The 14,913-nt window shown below is 41.2% G+C and overlaps 1 protein-coding gene across 1 annotated transcript in view; it reads left to right on the plus strand.

Annotated features, from left to right (window-relative positions):
* Pappa (pappalysin 1) overlaps positions 1-14,913 on the plus strand; it is a 242,848-nt gene that overhangs the window by 47,119 nt on the left and 180,816 nt on the right. The window contains exons 3-4 of the mRNA XM_059254461.1: positions 8,707-8,852; positions 13,260-13,553. Of these exons, the coding sequence (XP_059110444.1) occupies positions 8,707-8,852; positions 13,260-13,553 (440 nt within the window). The remainder of the gene's footprint in view (positions 1-8,706; positions 8,853-13,259; positions 13,554-14,913) is intronic.

Consider the following 14,913-nt stretch of genomic DNA (forward strand, 5'->3'; position numbering starts at 1 on the left):
AAACCCTGTTATCAACTCCTTGGGCCCAACGGTGACACCTGGGAAGTGTGCATGTCTTCTATTTTATTTCCTCTCAAGTCCTAAATGTAGCATCCTCTTTCCAAAAATCAATTTGAATTTAATGATATTTTCAAACAGCTTGACATACCATGTCATTTCTTCAGTATTCTTTCTCTTGAACTTGAACTCTATTGTCACATGACCCTGTGAATGTCATCACTGCTTTAGCCCCAGGAAAGACACAATCTGGAGAAGTTATTAGGTTTGTTAAAGGTCACCCAGAAAGATCTACACCTACTGTTGTGATTGTATTGTACTAACTTAAAATACATTTGTTATTTGCCTAAGATTATGTGATTCATATGGAAGTGTGGTCCAGAATAAATTCCAGATGCTGCCATATTGACAACCATTGGTGATGATGTAATTCTTGATTTATCTTCCTAAGTTCGGTGTTATTTAGCTAGACTTTCCATCTGCTATATGGCAAGCATAGCTAAAACTAGAACCAAAGTATAGAGTCTCTGAAAACCTCTTGTACCTAAAACACCATGGCTGCTACAACTTGTGAACCACATGTGATTTGTTTTTGTTTAATTGTATTTCAATGAGAAAGACAAACCCCGGGGCCATTAGTGAGCTATGCATGTTTCTTTCACTGTGGTCAGTTGTACTATTTATCAGCTGTGGTCTGAGTTCTACAGGAAGGAAGTTAGATGGTGGGAAGAGAAAGCTGTGTATCTTAGATCTCTATGGTTTTGTTGTGAAGGTAGTAGTTTGACACAAATTGTCATATTCCTCTAATGGCACTCTTAAAGCATCTTATTCTGCATCAAGGTATTGGGCTTTCTTGTGTAGCCAGGGATATTTCATGCTTTAGGGGCTACTCTGCAGGTCAGTACACTCTGAGCTCCTGGGACTATTAAAGGAAATATTGCCTAATAATAAGTAAATATTATAGGGAGGACTGTTTGTGTATGTCTGAATGAGCATTTACCTACTGTGAGCAGTGTTGAGCCATGGATATACAACACTTAACAGTACACGTGGCCAGATATGAACTTATCCATGTTGAAATTCCTCATAAGTAAATAGCTATGTGGATAAGTGCTGATATGAAAAAGACCTGGGTGCTGAGAGAGCACAGGATGGCTCCCAGGAATGGTGGGGATAGGCCTGAGTCCTGAGGTATGATCCACATTAATCAACTATGTGTAGCTGAACTGGTTAAGAACTAGGTGTCCCTATACTTGTCTTCAACTCAAGTGGATTCTTAAGGCCATTTTCAAAAAGCCCAATGAGAAAAATAGCAGCTGTGTAGTTCTGAATAAAATGTATTCGTCATAAAAATGGAGCCTTTTATTCTTTTACAGTTCTTATTACTACCTTTTATGATATAAGAGACATTATAATCAGTGACATCTTTCCCCCTTTTTGAATGCTTTCTTTTTCTCATGAAGATTATCAATCTCTACTTAATTTGATCTCATTTAAAAAAATAATCCAAGGATCTGATTTACCCCTTTTTGCACCCCACCCAAGACTCAATACCATACCTCCTCTGATACAAATATCCATACCTATCCCATTGCATTCATCATGGACTCATCATGACACTTATAAGTGGAAAGACCTCAGAAAAGTGGTGTTATCTCACCTGGTCATAGTTTCTTCATAGGTACATAGGAGAGAACCACATTTAGACTTTACAATTTTTTTTAAATTCAAAAGAATATCTGTTTGAAAGTGTATCAACAGGGTTAGAAGGTAGAAAACACCCTAAATCATGTTAATTGTCTCATTAGGTTGCTTTTGTTACTATTATCATCATCATCTAATTATTTTACTTCATTCATAAAATCTCTAGCTTATTACAGTATAAATGGTTTCTCTTCCCATATTTTTATGACCCAGTTTAACCATAGTATACAATAGTTAGTATCTCAATGAATGTTGATAGATGAAAATGGGAATGAAAGAATGAATGATGGATAGAGAATAAGGAAGTTGGGAAATAAAGAATGAGGGTAGACAAACAGGAAAAAAAAGGGAGGAAATTGAGGAGTTAATGAAAGAATGTCATGTACAATAAATGAATGAAAGAATAACCAGTTTTTCAATTATCTTTGCTGTTGTTATATTTTTCTTGCCTAGGGGTCAAACTTCCGTATAAAAGCTATTATTTCAGAAAGAAAACATTCAAGATTCCAAGAATTTAATATACCCTCCAAGAACTGTGTGTGTAAGAGAGTGTGTTGTTAAAGAAGAGAAGCAAACTTGGCCATTTATAATGATGAAACTAAGCAGGAAAATAAATTCCAGATCATTAGGGCTCTTGGGATAAAGTACAAAATTCAGGTTTTAGAACCGATCACAGTTTGGAGAAAGCTTGTTGTGTGGAACAAGAATATGGACGCAATAAACATTCTGAGGTTTATCTTGCTTTGATGACTTGCCTCGCACAGCTTTGATCTTTATATTTGATAATCATTTTCAAATGGTCTGGTGTGTTCTGAAAGTGAAGTTGTGGTTGATGAATCCATGGGGCTCCTTGGAAATGGCAAGCTGTAATTGGAATTTGGAACTGGACAGTGATGGGACAGGGCCTTGTTTGGTGAGTTGGAGAAATATGGTGACCCATAGTGGGAGCAAGGATGATGCACACACTGCTCAAGTGATGGGAGCCAGAGCCAGAGCCAGTGATGGAATGCAAGCCCAATAGGCAGTGGGAGCTGAGGCAAGTTTCCTTTAATCCTAGTAGCAAGTTCAAAACAGAACAATACATCTTGGAGCCTTTTCGTGAGTTGGTTGGGCTTCTAGGTACTTTATGATGCACGATCATACTGAATTTCAGATCCTCCTATCTACACCGGATTTTATAATCTCATTTTACAGGTGAGGAAATTGAGAGGCAGAGCCTGAGCCTCGTGTTCAAGGTCAAAGGGCCACTGCACAGAAGAAGGTTTCGAATCCCTCTGTCTCTGTCTTAAAATAGCCATCTGCTACCTTTTCATTTAACCAAAGAACTGTTTTTAGCTTGGCCCACTCTCAGCTCAGACAAATGCTCCACAAATTGAGGTCACCTGCACATGTCCAGCACCATCCTCTGTGACCAGCCTGCACCCATCAAAGGCCCAGGGAGCAATAGAGGAGAATAAGATTCTCACTTGTGCACAGAGGAAGTCCGCTGAAAGGTGACCTGCTTTGAATCTGAATAGAAATCAGAGCACATGAGATTTGACCTGGGCTTCCTGTGAGCCAGGCCTCTGACCACTCTTCTCTCAAACAGGCAAACTGGTGTTCCAGGGTACTGAGCTTCTAGCACCGAAGGAGCTCGGTCTTTCCCAGACCTTTTCCCATGACTTCATGTAAGGAGTTTGTTGTTGTTTTGCATTTTGAATGTGGTTCCCTTTTGCTTGTCTTTCAATAAAGCAGGCCCTGACAGCACTCTCATTCAGATTATTACAGAGTTGTACCATCTCAGGCCAGTACGTTTAGGAAATATGTTGTTGGCACTAACCAGCAAGTGAGATGCATAAAGAAAATATTCTAATGACAGTTGAGTAGAGAGAGCTTTGATCTCCCTCCAGGACTGCACTCATGGCTTTGAAATGCAGTTCTGGCAAAGGGCTAAAGTCTGGGTGCCTTGGCAATCAGGGCTGGGCCCCCTGAAACAGACATTCCAGGGGACCCACAACCTTCACTGTGGAATCCAGGTGCATGAGATGGGCAGGAAAAAAAAAGAAACACAGACACCACTGCTGAGAAATAGCTTTGGGGAGGGGACCTAAGCTTAACAGAGGCATTGCAGTATAGATTACCACTTCCAAAACTCTGTTTGCTTGTGCTGTTAGTGGGGTTTTGGCAAAGATGGAGGATGTGGCAAGAGTGGGGGCCTGTGTGCGATTGTGGTCAACTATGCTGGAGAACACTTCAAGAACTTTCTGTGTTGCTCTCATTCCTTGTAATATAAGGTTATGAAAATGTTTGCCATCAAAAGTATAAGGGTCTCAACTTATTCAGGAAAGCATTTCTTAAAGGTGAAGATTCTGTAACTCTTTCCTTTTAACTATGTGTCTGTGTGCTTCTTGTGCATTTAGCTTTTAGTTGGCTGTGAGCTGGACAGCAGCAATCTGGTTTACAAGCTCATTGACCAGACACAGGTCTTAAGCTACAGAGCAGGCTGTGTGTAGTGAGATGAGATGTGGCTAAATATCTGTGCAAGTTCTGCATGGAGGTGTCCAGATGAGGGAGATGGAGACTGCCACCCTCCCATGGTCAGCTTTCTAAGCTCTGCACCCTGGAAGGGAATGGTTTCTACCTGAAGCAAGAGGTGACGTCACTCACAAACAGAAAGGGGCTAAAACCAAGATCAGATGGAAATAAGTGAGAAGAGACAGATCCATAGCTTGGTACTTCTCTTTCTTGGTGACATGTAACCTCATACAAATCACCTCACTTCATTGAGCGAGCCCTATGCTTGCTTACTGTGGTTTGAAGCTATGTGATTTAAAAGTCAAGTGCTCAAAAGCTTCAATTGAGTGATATCGCTGTGTGTTTTGAGAAAGGCTTCAAGAGCCACAGAAATTATCATTTTGGACATAACTGTTTAAAGCCCAATGGATGAGATTGGTGCTCACAGTCCAAGTAAAGCACAAAACAGAATGATAAAAATTAGAATTACAAATAGGGTCAGTATTCTCATTTTCAGCTACTAGTAATGATGAATTTAGAGTGTTAGTCACAACATTAACTAATGTAATGCAGGTAGCCTACACTAACCAATAAGTGCCTTGTAGGTTTAGTATAGTGCCATGTGCATGCATTGAGCTAGGTGTATCACCCACTCTGTCTCTAGTCTGCTCAACACTCATGAGAGGTAGTTTCTCTGATCTCTGAAATACAGTTGGAAGTTGTCAGGATGGAGTACCAGACCTCCTTCCTAAGGAGGGAAGATTTTACATGATTAACATTCAAGAAGGGATATTGGGAGACAAAGATGGAAGCTAACAGACATATTTAAGAAGTAGCTATAATTAGGAAATACACAGGGGGCTCTGGGTAAGGAAACCATGAGATCCTGTATGGTTGAGATTGCAAGTGAAAAAAGAAGTTTGGATAATGGGGAAGAGACACTGGAAACAGACTGGGAGAACTATGCAAAAGGGAACTGCCAGCTTCATTCACTTCAAGAGAGGGGAAGTAGGAGGCAAGGCAAAGAGAGGAGCTGCATTGTCTGGCTGTATGCTAGTGTCGTCCTAACCTGTCTCAGAGCTGGCAGACTCAGACACTTACAGCAACTTGTTTACAGACTTGGGTCTCTCTATCCATCACTGTAGAGTATTTGCATGCAAGTTAATAACCAGTGTTTAGAGTTCGATCAATTTCTCTAGGAGGTATAGGTTACTTTTTCAATAAATTTCACAGATTTGTAATATACATACGATGCTAATGTGTTAGTTGCTTTTCTTATGATCACTGTCACCAAAATACATGACAGAAACGGCTTATGGGGAAAAAAGATTTACTGTAGTTCATAGTGTTAGAGGGTTGAGTCCAGGTTGTCCAGCCACCCACTGCTTAGACAGAGCATAAGGCAGTGGGGACAGTTGGGGGAAGAGAGTTGTTTAACTTGTGGAAACAGGAAGCACACAGAGAGAGAAAGACTCAAGACCAGGTATAACCTTCAAGTAATTTAGTTCAGCTAGTCTCCTCACTTCTCAAAAATTCCCAAATAGTACCACTAGCTGAAGGTCAAGTGTTGACACTGGAGCCTGTGGGGTATTTCCTATCCAAACTATAACCGCTAATCTTTCCATAGTTGCAAAACAGAAAGTCAAGGGGCCTTATCAAGTAATTTTCTTTCATTCAGGTTAAATATCCATAGACTACAATCTTCCTTCTAAATTTTCTGCCTCTGGTGCCTTCCCTTCTATTTACTGCTTAAGGTAAAAGATGAAAACCACAATATCATCTTCAAGAGATAAGAGGATGGAGATAATAAAGACCCACACAGACTACTGCCTTCAAAGGTTTCCCCACATGCCTTTGGGAGACACCCAGCTTAGCTCCGCACTGGTGGAAGACCTCAGTTGACAGAGGGAAAGCTTTTAGTAACAAAGCTACTTTTTCCTTGGGTGGATTCCCTGCAACAAGAGAGACAGGGAGGAGAAAGGCCAGTGGGGCCAGTAGCCTGGCTAGTTGCCGTAAATTCTAACTCCTTTTGAGAGATGGAGCCTTCCCAAAGAATGAGAAAACCCCGCATGTGAGCCAAGGAGAAGATCCAACAACCCACATTACTGCTTTGGGCTAGGATGAATACCACCTCTTGAAAAGATTGGCTCTGCAATTACCACTGAATAAACAACCAATTAAAATGTCTTCTTTCCCCCTGTGTCTTCGTCCATGAAACTTTTTCATCTCAGAGTGTAGGGGCAGAGAGGTGGCTTTCTCTAATAAACTGTCTTCTATGCCTGGGAGATCATTTGAGGGAAATGGGTAAATCAGCTAGCAAAAACAATGTAGAAAGGGTTGCTCCAAGACAAATCTGGGCTCCTCTGCATTTTCACTCTTCTCTCTGCATTATTTTTCTATTCCTCATTGGCTGGGGTCAACTTAAAAGAGAGGGGGAGTGGGAATTGTTAGGCATGCATAGAGTGCACTTGGCCTTGTAACTAGTTGTGTAACCTTTGCACCCCTGTTCCTCCGTCTGTAAGATGAGGATACATGAAAACTACTAAATCTGTACCAGGGTTCTCTGTATGCCGGTCATCACCCAGACTCATTTCCAGTTCCATTATTAACTTCCTTAATCCTCTGAAGAGCTCTAGGAATGGTGTTCCATTATCATTCTTGTTCTCTATATAAAGAAACTTGAACAAAGGAAGGTAAGTAATTTGCCCACAGACCCTTGATATTGAAAAGATCTGGATTCAAACCTGGAGTTGTATAGCTTGGGAGTAATCCATCTTACCCATGCTACACACTGAAGTGCCAGAAATGAGACATGTGCACCCCAATTGGCACACTGGCATACTGCAAGTACTCAATAAATGCTGACTTTCTCAACCCTCATTCCAATCTCAGATGTCAGAGTTACTTGAACTCCTCATGAGGCCTGTAGTAGAAGAAGCTAGATGTGGGTCCCTAGAGAAAGGCACTCAGTTGCAAGATTTTGAGTCAATATTTTAGCTTACAACGCTATCCCTGGAAGTAGCCACTATGAGCCTGCATTTCCTACCCCATTAATCTTTTCTTCTGACAAGTCATCAAATTGATGATCTTATGGAAGTTTGACCTCATAGAGACCTATGATGGGAGTGGCCAGAATGCAGTAGCTGTCACACATCATATCCTATTTCAGATTGGAGTAGAGATGAGGCAAATGCAGCCTCTGAGTCAGGAATCACTGAACCCGAGACCAGGACCTCAATATTTTAGCTTCCATATTGGACAATTTAAATTCAACTCTACCAGTTTTTACAGAAGTCTCATGGCATACATACCCTCAGCTAAATGCTAGGTACTAAGAGAAGAACAAAGCACCTTCTCTGTATGCTGCTGCCCTAAGAAGATGGTGTATGGTGTATGTACATAGAAAAACATGAACACATTTCTAACCTCACCCAACAAGGACTGTCAGCTACTCATAAGAATTCCTGAAGAGTAGGGTGGCAGATGAGAAGCATGAGAGTGTAGCTTTGGAAATGAGCACAGAATGCTTGTGACTAACCCAAACAGAGAGCAGAGGCAACCTCTTACACATAGTGTTTCTGCTGAAGTGTGGGAGTCCACTGAGAGTAGATTCTTGTTTCTGGAGCACATAGAATACAAGTCTCCTTTTTTCAAAGCCCCTCTCTCTCCCTCATTCTCTGTCTTCCCTCACTCTCACTTTTTTGTTCTTTCTCCTTCTCTGCTCCCTCTCTCATTTCCTGGCTCCCTTACCAACAAATTTCTCTCTGAATTGAAGAAGTGATTACTGTAGCATGAAGAGTTATTTCCTTTCTGAGGTATTACCACCTCAGTGACAGCAACCCCAAACACAACATCTTTAGTCTATTTTACAGATAATAAAATAGAGTTTTACAGAATGCAGAGTGGTCGATGGGTGGCAGCATGATGCCTCAGTGAAAAGAAAATACATTTCCAAGCTATCCATCATTTACCTTGAACCCTGGTGCAGTATCATTGGGTGACCTATTTAAAAACATTGAACTATACATTTCTCATCTTTAAAAAAGTCATGAGGCCTCCTTACAAGAATGATGTAGAAATGACAAACACCTTCTATGACAGCCCCACATTTTCCAAGTAGATGACCAAGGCCCATAGTGAATGAATGAGAAAGAGAGAAGCCAAGACCAGAGTATATGTTATCTTACCCTTGCTCTGTGTTCTTGTTCTATGTTTCTATTATGTGACTCTCTCCTTAAACAAAATAACAGTCCTTAGAAATATGAGCATTGGTTCTTAGTGCATCTAGATTCCAAAGTGAACCCAGCTATTCATAGCTAAACTTAATGTATTTTCCTTTCAGTAAAATGGGATAATATAACATTTTTATAGAAGTTCAACCGTTTGGTGCTTATGAAGAGTTTAGATTCTGTGTCCAGTGTGAGAGCTCCTGATCATGTGGGGGAGATCCTATTATTTGAATACTATCTTTGGTGTACAGTGATAACAGCCAAGGTTACTTTTGTGTTTCAGAGCCTACTTGGATGTCAATGAGCTAAAGAACATTCTTAGAGTGGATGGATCAACACATCTCAATATTTTCTTTGCAAACTCTTCAGAGGAGGAGTTGGCAGGAGTGGCAACTTGGCCATGGGACAAGGAGGCCCTAATGCACTTGGGTGAGTCTTAGATGCTCCTTTAGAAGTAACTCAGAGCAAGACAGCGTGGATCTTAGTGTGAGGAAGAAGTCAGCACAACCCTATTGGTGCAGGTAGCAGTAGGAATGGGAATAATTCATTTATTTGTCTAATTCACAAAAAAGCGGGTATCCCTGACCCTATTTTTGATGACGTGGCAATACTCTGAAGGAACTAGCTTTCCTGAGATCCAGAGAGCAAGCAGGGTTTATCCAAGGTTATGCACATCAGCGAGAAACCCTCAGAGCTCAAGCTTCTGACAGTCCAGAAACTGCATTCTTCTTGTACCTCCTTTCCCTAATCCATGCATACTTCTTGCCCTGCTAACCACATTATCCTGCCACAGTGGGGCTAAAGGCAAGCCTGAAAGACACCAAAGAAGCAACAGAAATAGAATATATAGGGACTTCTTCAGCCATGTTCTGTCTACTAGCAGCATGACATTTAAGTTATGCATATCCATAACACATCAGTTTGGACTGTCTAATCTCTGAAAATCAGAAATAGCAGTCATTTCTGAAACAGGGATTGTAAAAAAAATAATTTACAGTCTGAGTTTTTTCCCATATTCTTGTCTAGTGCACAGAAATATGTTACAGAGGCAATTTTTGCTTGTATAGATTTGAAACTACAGTATAGGCACAATTTTCAAATCTCCTTTTCATTTGATGATCTAGGCTAGAAATATGTTTCCATATTCCAGGAGTTATACAATTATTTCCTGTCCTACATTTTTTTCACTTAAAATCACAAAAGAAAAGCATCACTCTGGGTTACTTACATTTCACTAAAGATTTTTTTTTCTGTTTTAATCGCCATCTAATATTCCTTTGAGCAAGGCAGTCCAGTGGGTTTAACAGTTTTCCCTCAATAAAATGCTCCCATTATTTATCACAATGAGTCCTGATGATTCAGTGAGATTCACGATTTGAAAATTCCAGGACTCAGCACAGTGGCAGTACTACTGGATGCATTCTTGGGCCAGCATGGTCATCCTATAGTAAATTCCGAGTCTAGTAGCTGCTCTTCATCTATGGTATTTTGAAGATGAAGAATTCTATAATTTCAACTGGAAAACAGCTGAAGAAAGCTGTGCTAAATCAAATCATGGGCTTAGTCCTCTCTTATTTTTAGGGGAATGAAGCTAGTGTGTGTGTGAGAGAGAGATGGGGGAGGGAGGGGGAAAAAGAGAGGAAAGGAGCAATTTCCCCCCTAAACGATATATACAAAAATAAATAAATGGTCTCAACGGAGGCATGTCTAGTCCCTAAGAGACTCTTGTCAATTTTGATCATTACATAGGGCATGCTACAGGCATCTAGTGAGTAGTAGTAATGAAGCCAAATATTCTACAGTGGCCCCAACAAAGAATTGGGTGCTCTAAAACGTCAACAGTGCTTAGATCAGGAAACCCTGAAATCTGAGATAAGTGGTACAAAGGTAGACAGACATTCAGACACAGATAGATATTGAGCAAGAGAAATTGTACAATTCATGCAAATCTGAAAATGTTTTGCCTTTATCGCTTGTTTGGGGAGTCCTGGGAAAGTGATACTAGACTAAAGCCAAAGGCATGGTTTTTCTCATCCTTAGCACGCTGGCCTTAGGCAAGATTCCTTCCTTGGATTTGTTCCCTAACATTTTGAAGAGGCAGGTTAACTAGATGACCTCCCAGTGTCCTTCTAAGCTGCGAAATTTGCTCCTATTGAAACAAAAGCAACCAGAGCTCCTGATCAGCATCTGGGGAGAAGAACAGTGGGCTTCTAACATTAGAGAGAAATACTCCTCATGATTTCATGAACGTCAGAGCCTGGATCAGGGCCAAGAATAGGGGAGGCTGTAAATCCATAGCATGTTATAGTATTTCAGAATGATGTCAGGCTCAAGCTATTTCACCTTTTCAGACAAGCAATGAAACAGGACTTGGGGCCAAGGGCTGTCATTCTGTGGGAAAGGGTCAGTTGGGGAAGAACAAACAGAGTCAGGCTGGACAGTTAAGTCAGCTCTCTTATCACCATCCCTAGGCTGGTCCTGCCCCCCTGTTAACTGCACGGCTTCATGGAGAGACCATGGGTCAGAGCACTGCTGTAGTTGTTTAGTTTAGAGCTTCCCAGAGAAACAAAGCCAGTTTCTCAGAAGCATAAGAGCCATGTGAGGCAGGAGGATTGCAAGTAATGTCATGCTGGCTACATTGGCCTGCAAGCTGCCAGCTAGCTCACCACCAAAGTGGCTGATCATAAGCAACTCCTGGGCAGCAGCCTCAATCAAACTCAATTTATTGGAACCATAGTTTTTACTCTTCCTTTCCTGTAGTTACTCCATTATCCCTGGAATAAGCCTTGGGTGGGAAAGGGATTATGTTTCAGATTATGATTGACAGAAAATAATTGAGAAAGATTTCCTGTCTCAGTTCAGTTTCTCTTCTTCTCCTGCTTCTGCCTACCCTTCTCAACACACACACACACACACACACACACACACACACACACACACACACACACATCTTTATCTTTGTGTTAGAAGTCTCCAAGCAATTCAGAATTGATAGACTCTATGAGGCTGAGGACAGACCAAGAAATTCAGTCCAATATAAAACTTGTCTCACATCCGCCCTGAACATACCATTCCAACTCTACAAGGAACTACAGCCCTGTCCTTCCTCATAAGACACTGCTCTGTGCTTAACGTCTCCACTTACAAGACTCACATACCCGAATTTTAACCTTCTCTTAAACACTGCCAGTGTTTAAAGTTTTAATCTTTCTCTAGACACAGAGCCTGGGTGTCTCATCCCAATGTCTAAGATGCATATGGAACAAATACTATCTATTGCTTCTACTGAGGTTTGTTCTATCTCTACAAACTGGGTGATGTTCCCTTTTCATGGATGTGAGGTATAGTTCTTTATTTCTCAATCCAAAGCAGGCAGATGAGTCATCTAGGGATCTTGTTAAAATGCAGATGGTGATGCTATAGGTCTGAGTTAGGGCGTGAAACTCATTTCTGCTAGCTTCATAGGTAGTTTGTATACCTTTTGTTCTCATGTAGGTAGACAACAAGTAGCTATTTGATGTCTTCCAGGGGTTACTCCACCTGCTAAAAGTAATTAGTTAGGTCTCACAACCCTTTTTAGATGTGTTATCACTCATCAAATATTCTACACATTGTTAATCAGTGTTCCAGTCTTACTCTGTTGATTTGATAGAACACTTAGACCAAAAGCAACTTAGGAAGGAAAGGGCTTCTTTAATTTATATATCCAGGTCACAATCTATCTTTGAGGGAAATCAGGTCAGGAACATGGAGGCAGGAAGCATGGAGGACTGCTGCTTTCTGGCTTACTCTAGCTTTCTCTCTCACTAGTTCATGCTTAGATTTTGTACAGCTCAGGCCAATCTTTAAGAGGAATAGTGCCACCCACAGTGGACTGGGCCTTCCTACCTAAATGAATAATCAAGACAAACCCTCAGAGACATACCTAAAACCAACTTCATCCAGGAAATGCCTCACTTGAGGCTTCTCCTTTCAGATGACTCAACTTTGTCCAGTTGACAATCAAGGCTTACCAAGAAAATCATATCCTATTCTCTAGTCTCTGTGATAGTCATTAATACTGGGCAGAGAATAGGAGCCCTGAACTTAGAACCCAAGAATGTTGACTTAAAATTCTATCTCCATACTTCTCTCAATCATTCAGACTCTGTGGATAAGTGTCTTTATGTTTGAGTTATGATGTGATAAAGCGAGGCATACCCCTTAAAGATTCAGCCCAGTATTGGAGGATACATAATAAATGCTCAAGGAACATCAGTTGGTATTATAAGCAATCCTTTAACAGAGTACAACCCAGTGCCAGCTTTCCTATGTGTTCTTGTTTTGAGAGCACCAGAGACGAAGGCATGAGATTCAAAGATGGTAACTAAGTTGTGGGATGTCACAGAGTTAATGAAGGCATAACGAAAGCCAGAGCTGAGGAGTGTGAAACTGTATGAGAGTTACAACTATATAGGAGCATTCAAAATGAGTGTAAAGTATAGCATATACTACAGTCTAAGGAATAGGTTACAGCAGAAAGTCAGGCCAGGGCAGACATCGAAATCCCTTACTTGGAGTAGTATGTTTTCAGTAGATTAGCATCACCTTGGGCTAGTGCTACTCCTCCCTAGGCATAAGTGTTCTCGATTAAAACATGATACAAAGTGATTCACAACACTCCTACCCATTTGTTTACCAGTGACTTACCACAGAGTTGTGACACCCCTGGAGCACTAGGCTCAGAGAATGAGGAAGACTGTCATTTTAAGTAGCATCCTTTTTTCTTTGATTGACTTAGGGACTCCTCTAGCCTGAAGCAGACAGTTGCCTAATGCTCTGGTTTTCCCCTTGCAGGCGGCATTGTTTTGAACCCATCTTTCTATGGCATTCCTGGACACACCCACACCATGATCCATGAGATTGGGCACAGCCTGGGCCTCTATCACATCTTCCGTGGCATCTCAGAAATCCAGTCCTGCAGTGATCCCTGCATGGAGACAGAGCCCTCATTTGAAACTGGAGACCTCTGCAATGACACCAACCCAGCCCCCAAACACAAGTTTTGTGGAGACCCTGGACCGGGCAATGACACTTGTGGCTTTCATAGCTTCTTCGACACTCCTTACAATAACTTCATGAGCTATGCAGGTAGGGCCCTCCACATCTCCAATGGAAGTCCAATCTGACACATGTCAGACTTGGGCTCTAGTCCTGGCTCAGGGTAGCCTTGAACAAATGGCTAATTTTCCTTAGATGGAGGCTTTTCATTCTAAACAATCAGAATAGCATTAATTCATAAGCCTTTCTGGAGTACAAGAGAGATATTGTATATGAATGTATACCAGATGGCTGAGACAAAAGTCAGTAAGTCCAGGTAGAAGAACTTTGCAGGTCTGACATTCTAGGTCATCTCCACTCTACCTCTGCTTTTTACAGAAAACCCAAATCTTCAACTTGATCTACAAGGTTCCTCGTAGTTTTGCAGCTACCTTGGTGCATTATTGAAGTTTTTTATTTAACCAGCGTCTCCCTTGCATACGTACTGTCTTTATATGCTCATTCACTACTGGGGGCTGGAAAAAAGGAATTCATTCTGTCTTAAGAAGACAAAATTATCACATTTTTCTGACTGCTTTTAACTTATTAAGCCCCCTAGATGTCATCAGAAACGGTATTAAGGACTTGTGATCTAGGTCCCAGGATGCCCTGTGCGTCCTGGTAGCTCAGGCCACATTGAGGCCAATTAAAGCCATTTTATCAGCTTTGACAAATTAGAATATGACACTCCTTCCTTGGGGTGGTCACAGCCCTGATTATGCTTCGCTGTGATCAACTGTCCACAACTGCACACAGTAGGCCAGTACTGAATTCCATCATAAGACCCAACTCAGTCATTTCTTTCCTCACTAGAATAAGCAAATTCTATGAAATAAGAGATTGTCTTTTTTGTCAAAGAAAATGAATAAACTCTTCTTTTCATGTAATAATTTAGCCATGCTAGCTTCTTTTCTGAGGCATATAAAATTGTTTCCGCCAATAATAGTATTTTCCTCAGTGTAACCATTTATTGTCTATAAAAGATTTCAATATGTTCCCTCTCATTCAGTTCTCACAGCACATCTATGAAGCAGGAACCATTCCATTTTTCAGATGACAATACTGAGGCTTATTGGGGTCATTTGCTTCTGATGACACACTACACACTGTTCTTTCCCCTTTCTGTCTTATGCTATCCTTTTAAAGAGACCTAGCTGATAGTGAGGTGGGGAGACTGAATAATCTGGATGGTGTTTTCACTCTGTCCGCTGCAGATGCTCTGCCTGATGTGGGAGTAAGGCTGAAGGTCCTAATTCAGGTTTGAACCAGGAAGGGCCTCCGCCAGCTGTTTCATATTCCTGTTAGACTTTTGATACATGTGATTGAAAAGGGATTTTGCTGGTGAAACCCAAAATATTTGATGATCCCAATGGCCCTTACTGTTTCCCATTTAGGCTGATTACCCCTGGGG

The sequence above is a fragment of the Peromyscus eremicus genome, chromosome 2 (genome assembly GCF_949786415.1).
Source record: "Peromyscus eremicus chromosome 2, PerEre_H2_v1, whole genome shotgun sequence".
Classification (NCBI taxonomy): domain Eukaryota; kingdom Metazoa; phylum Chordata; class Mammalia; order Rodentia; family Cricetidae; genus Peromyscus; species Peromyscus eremicus.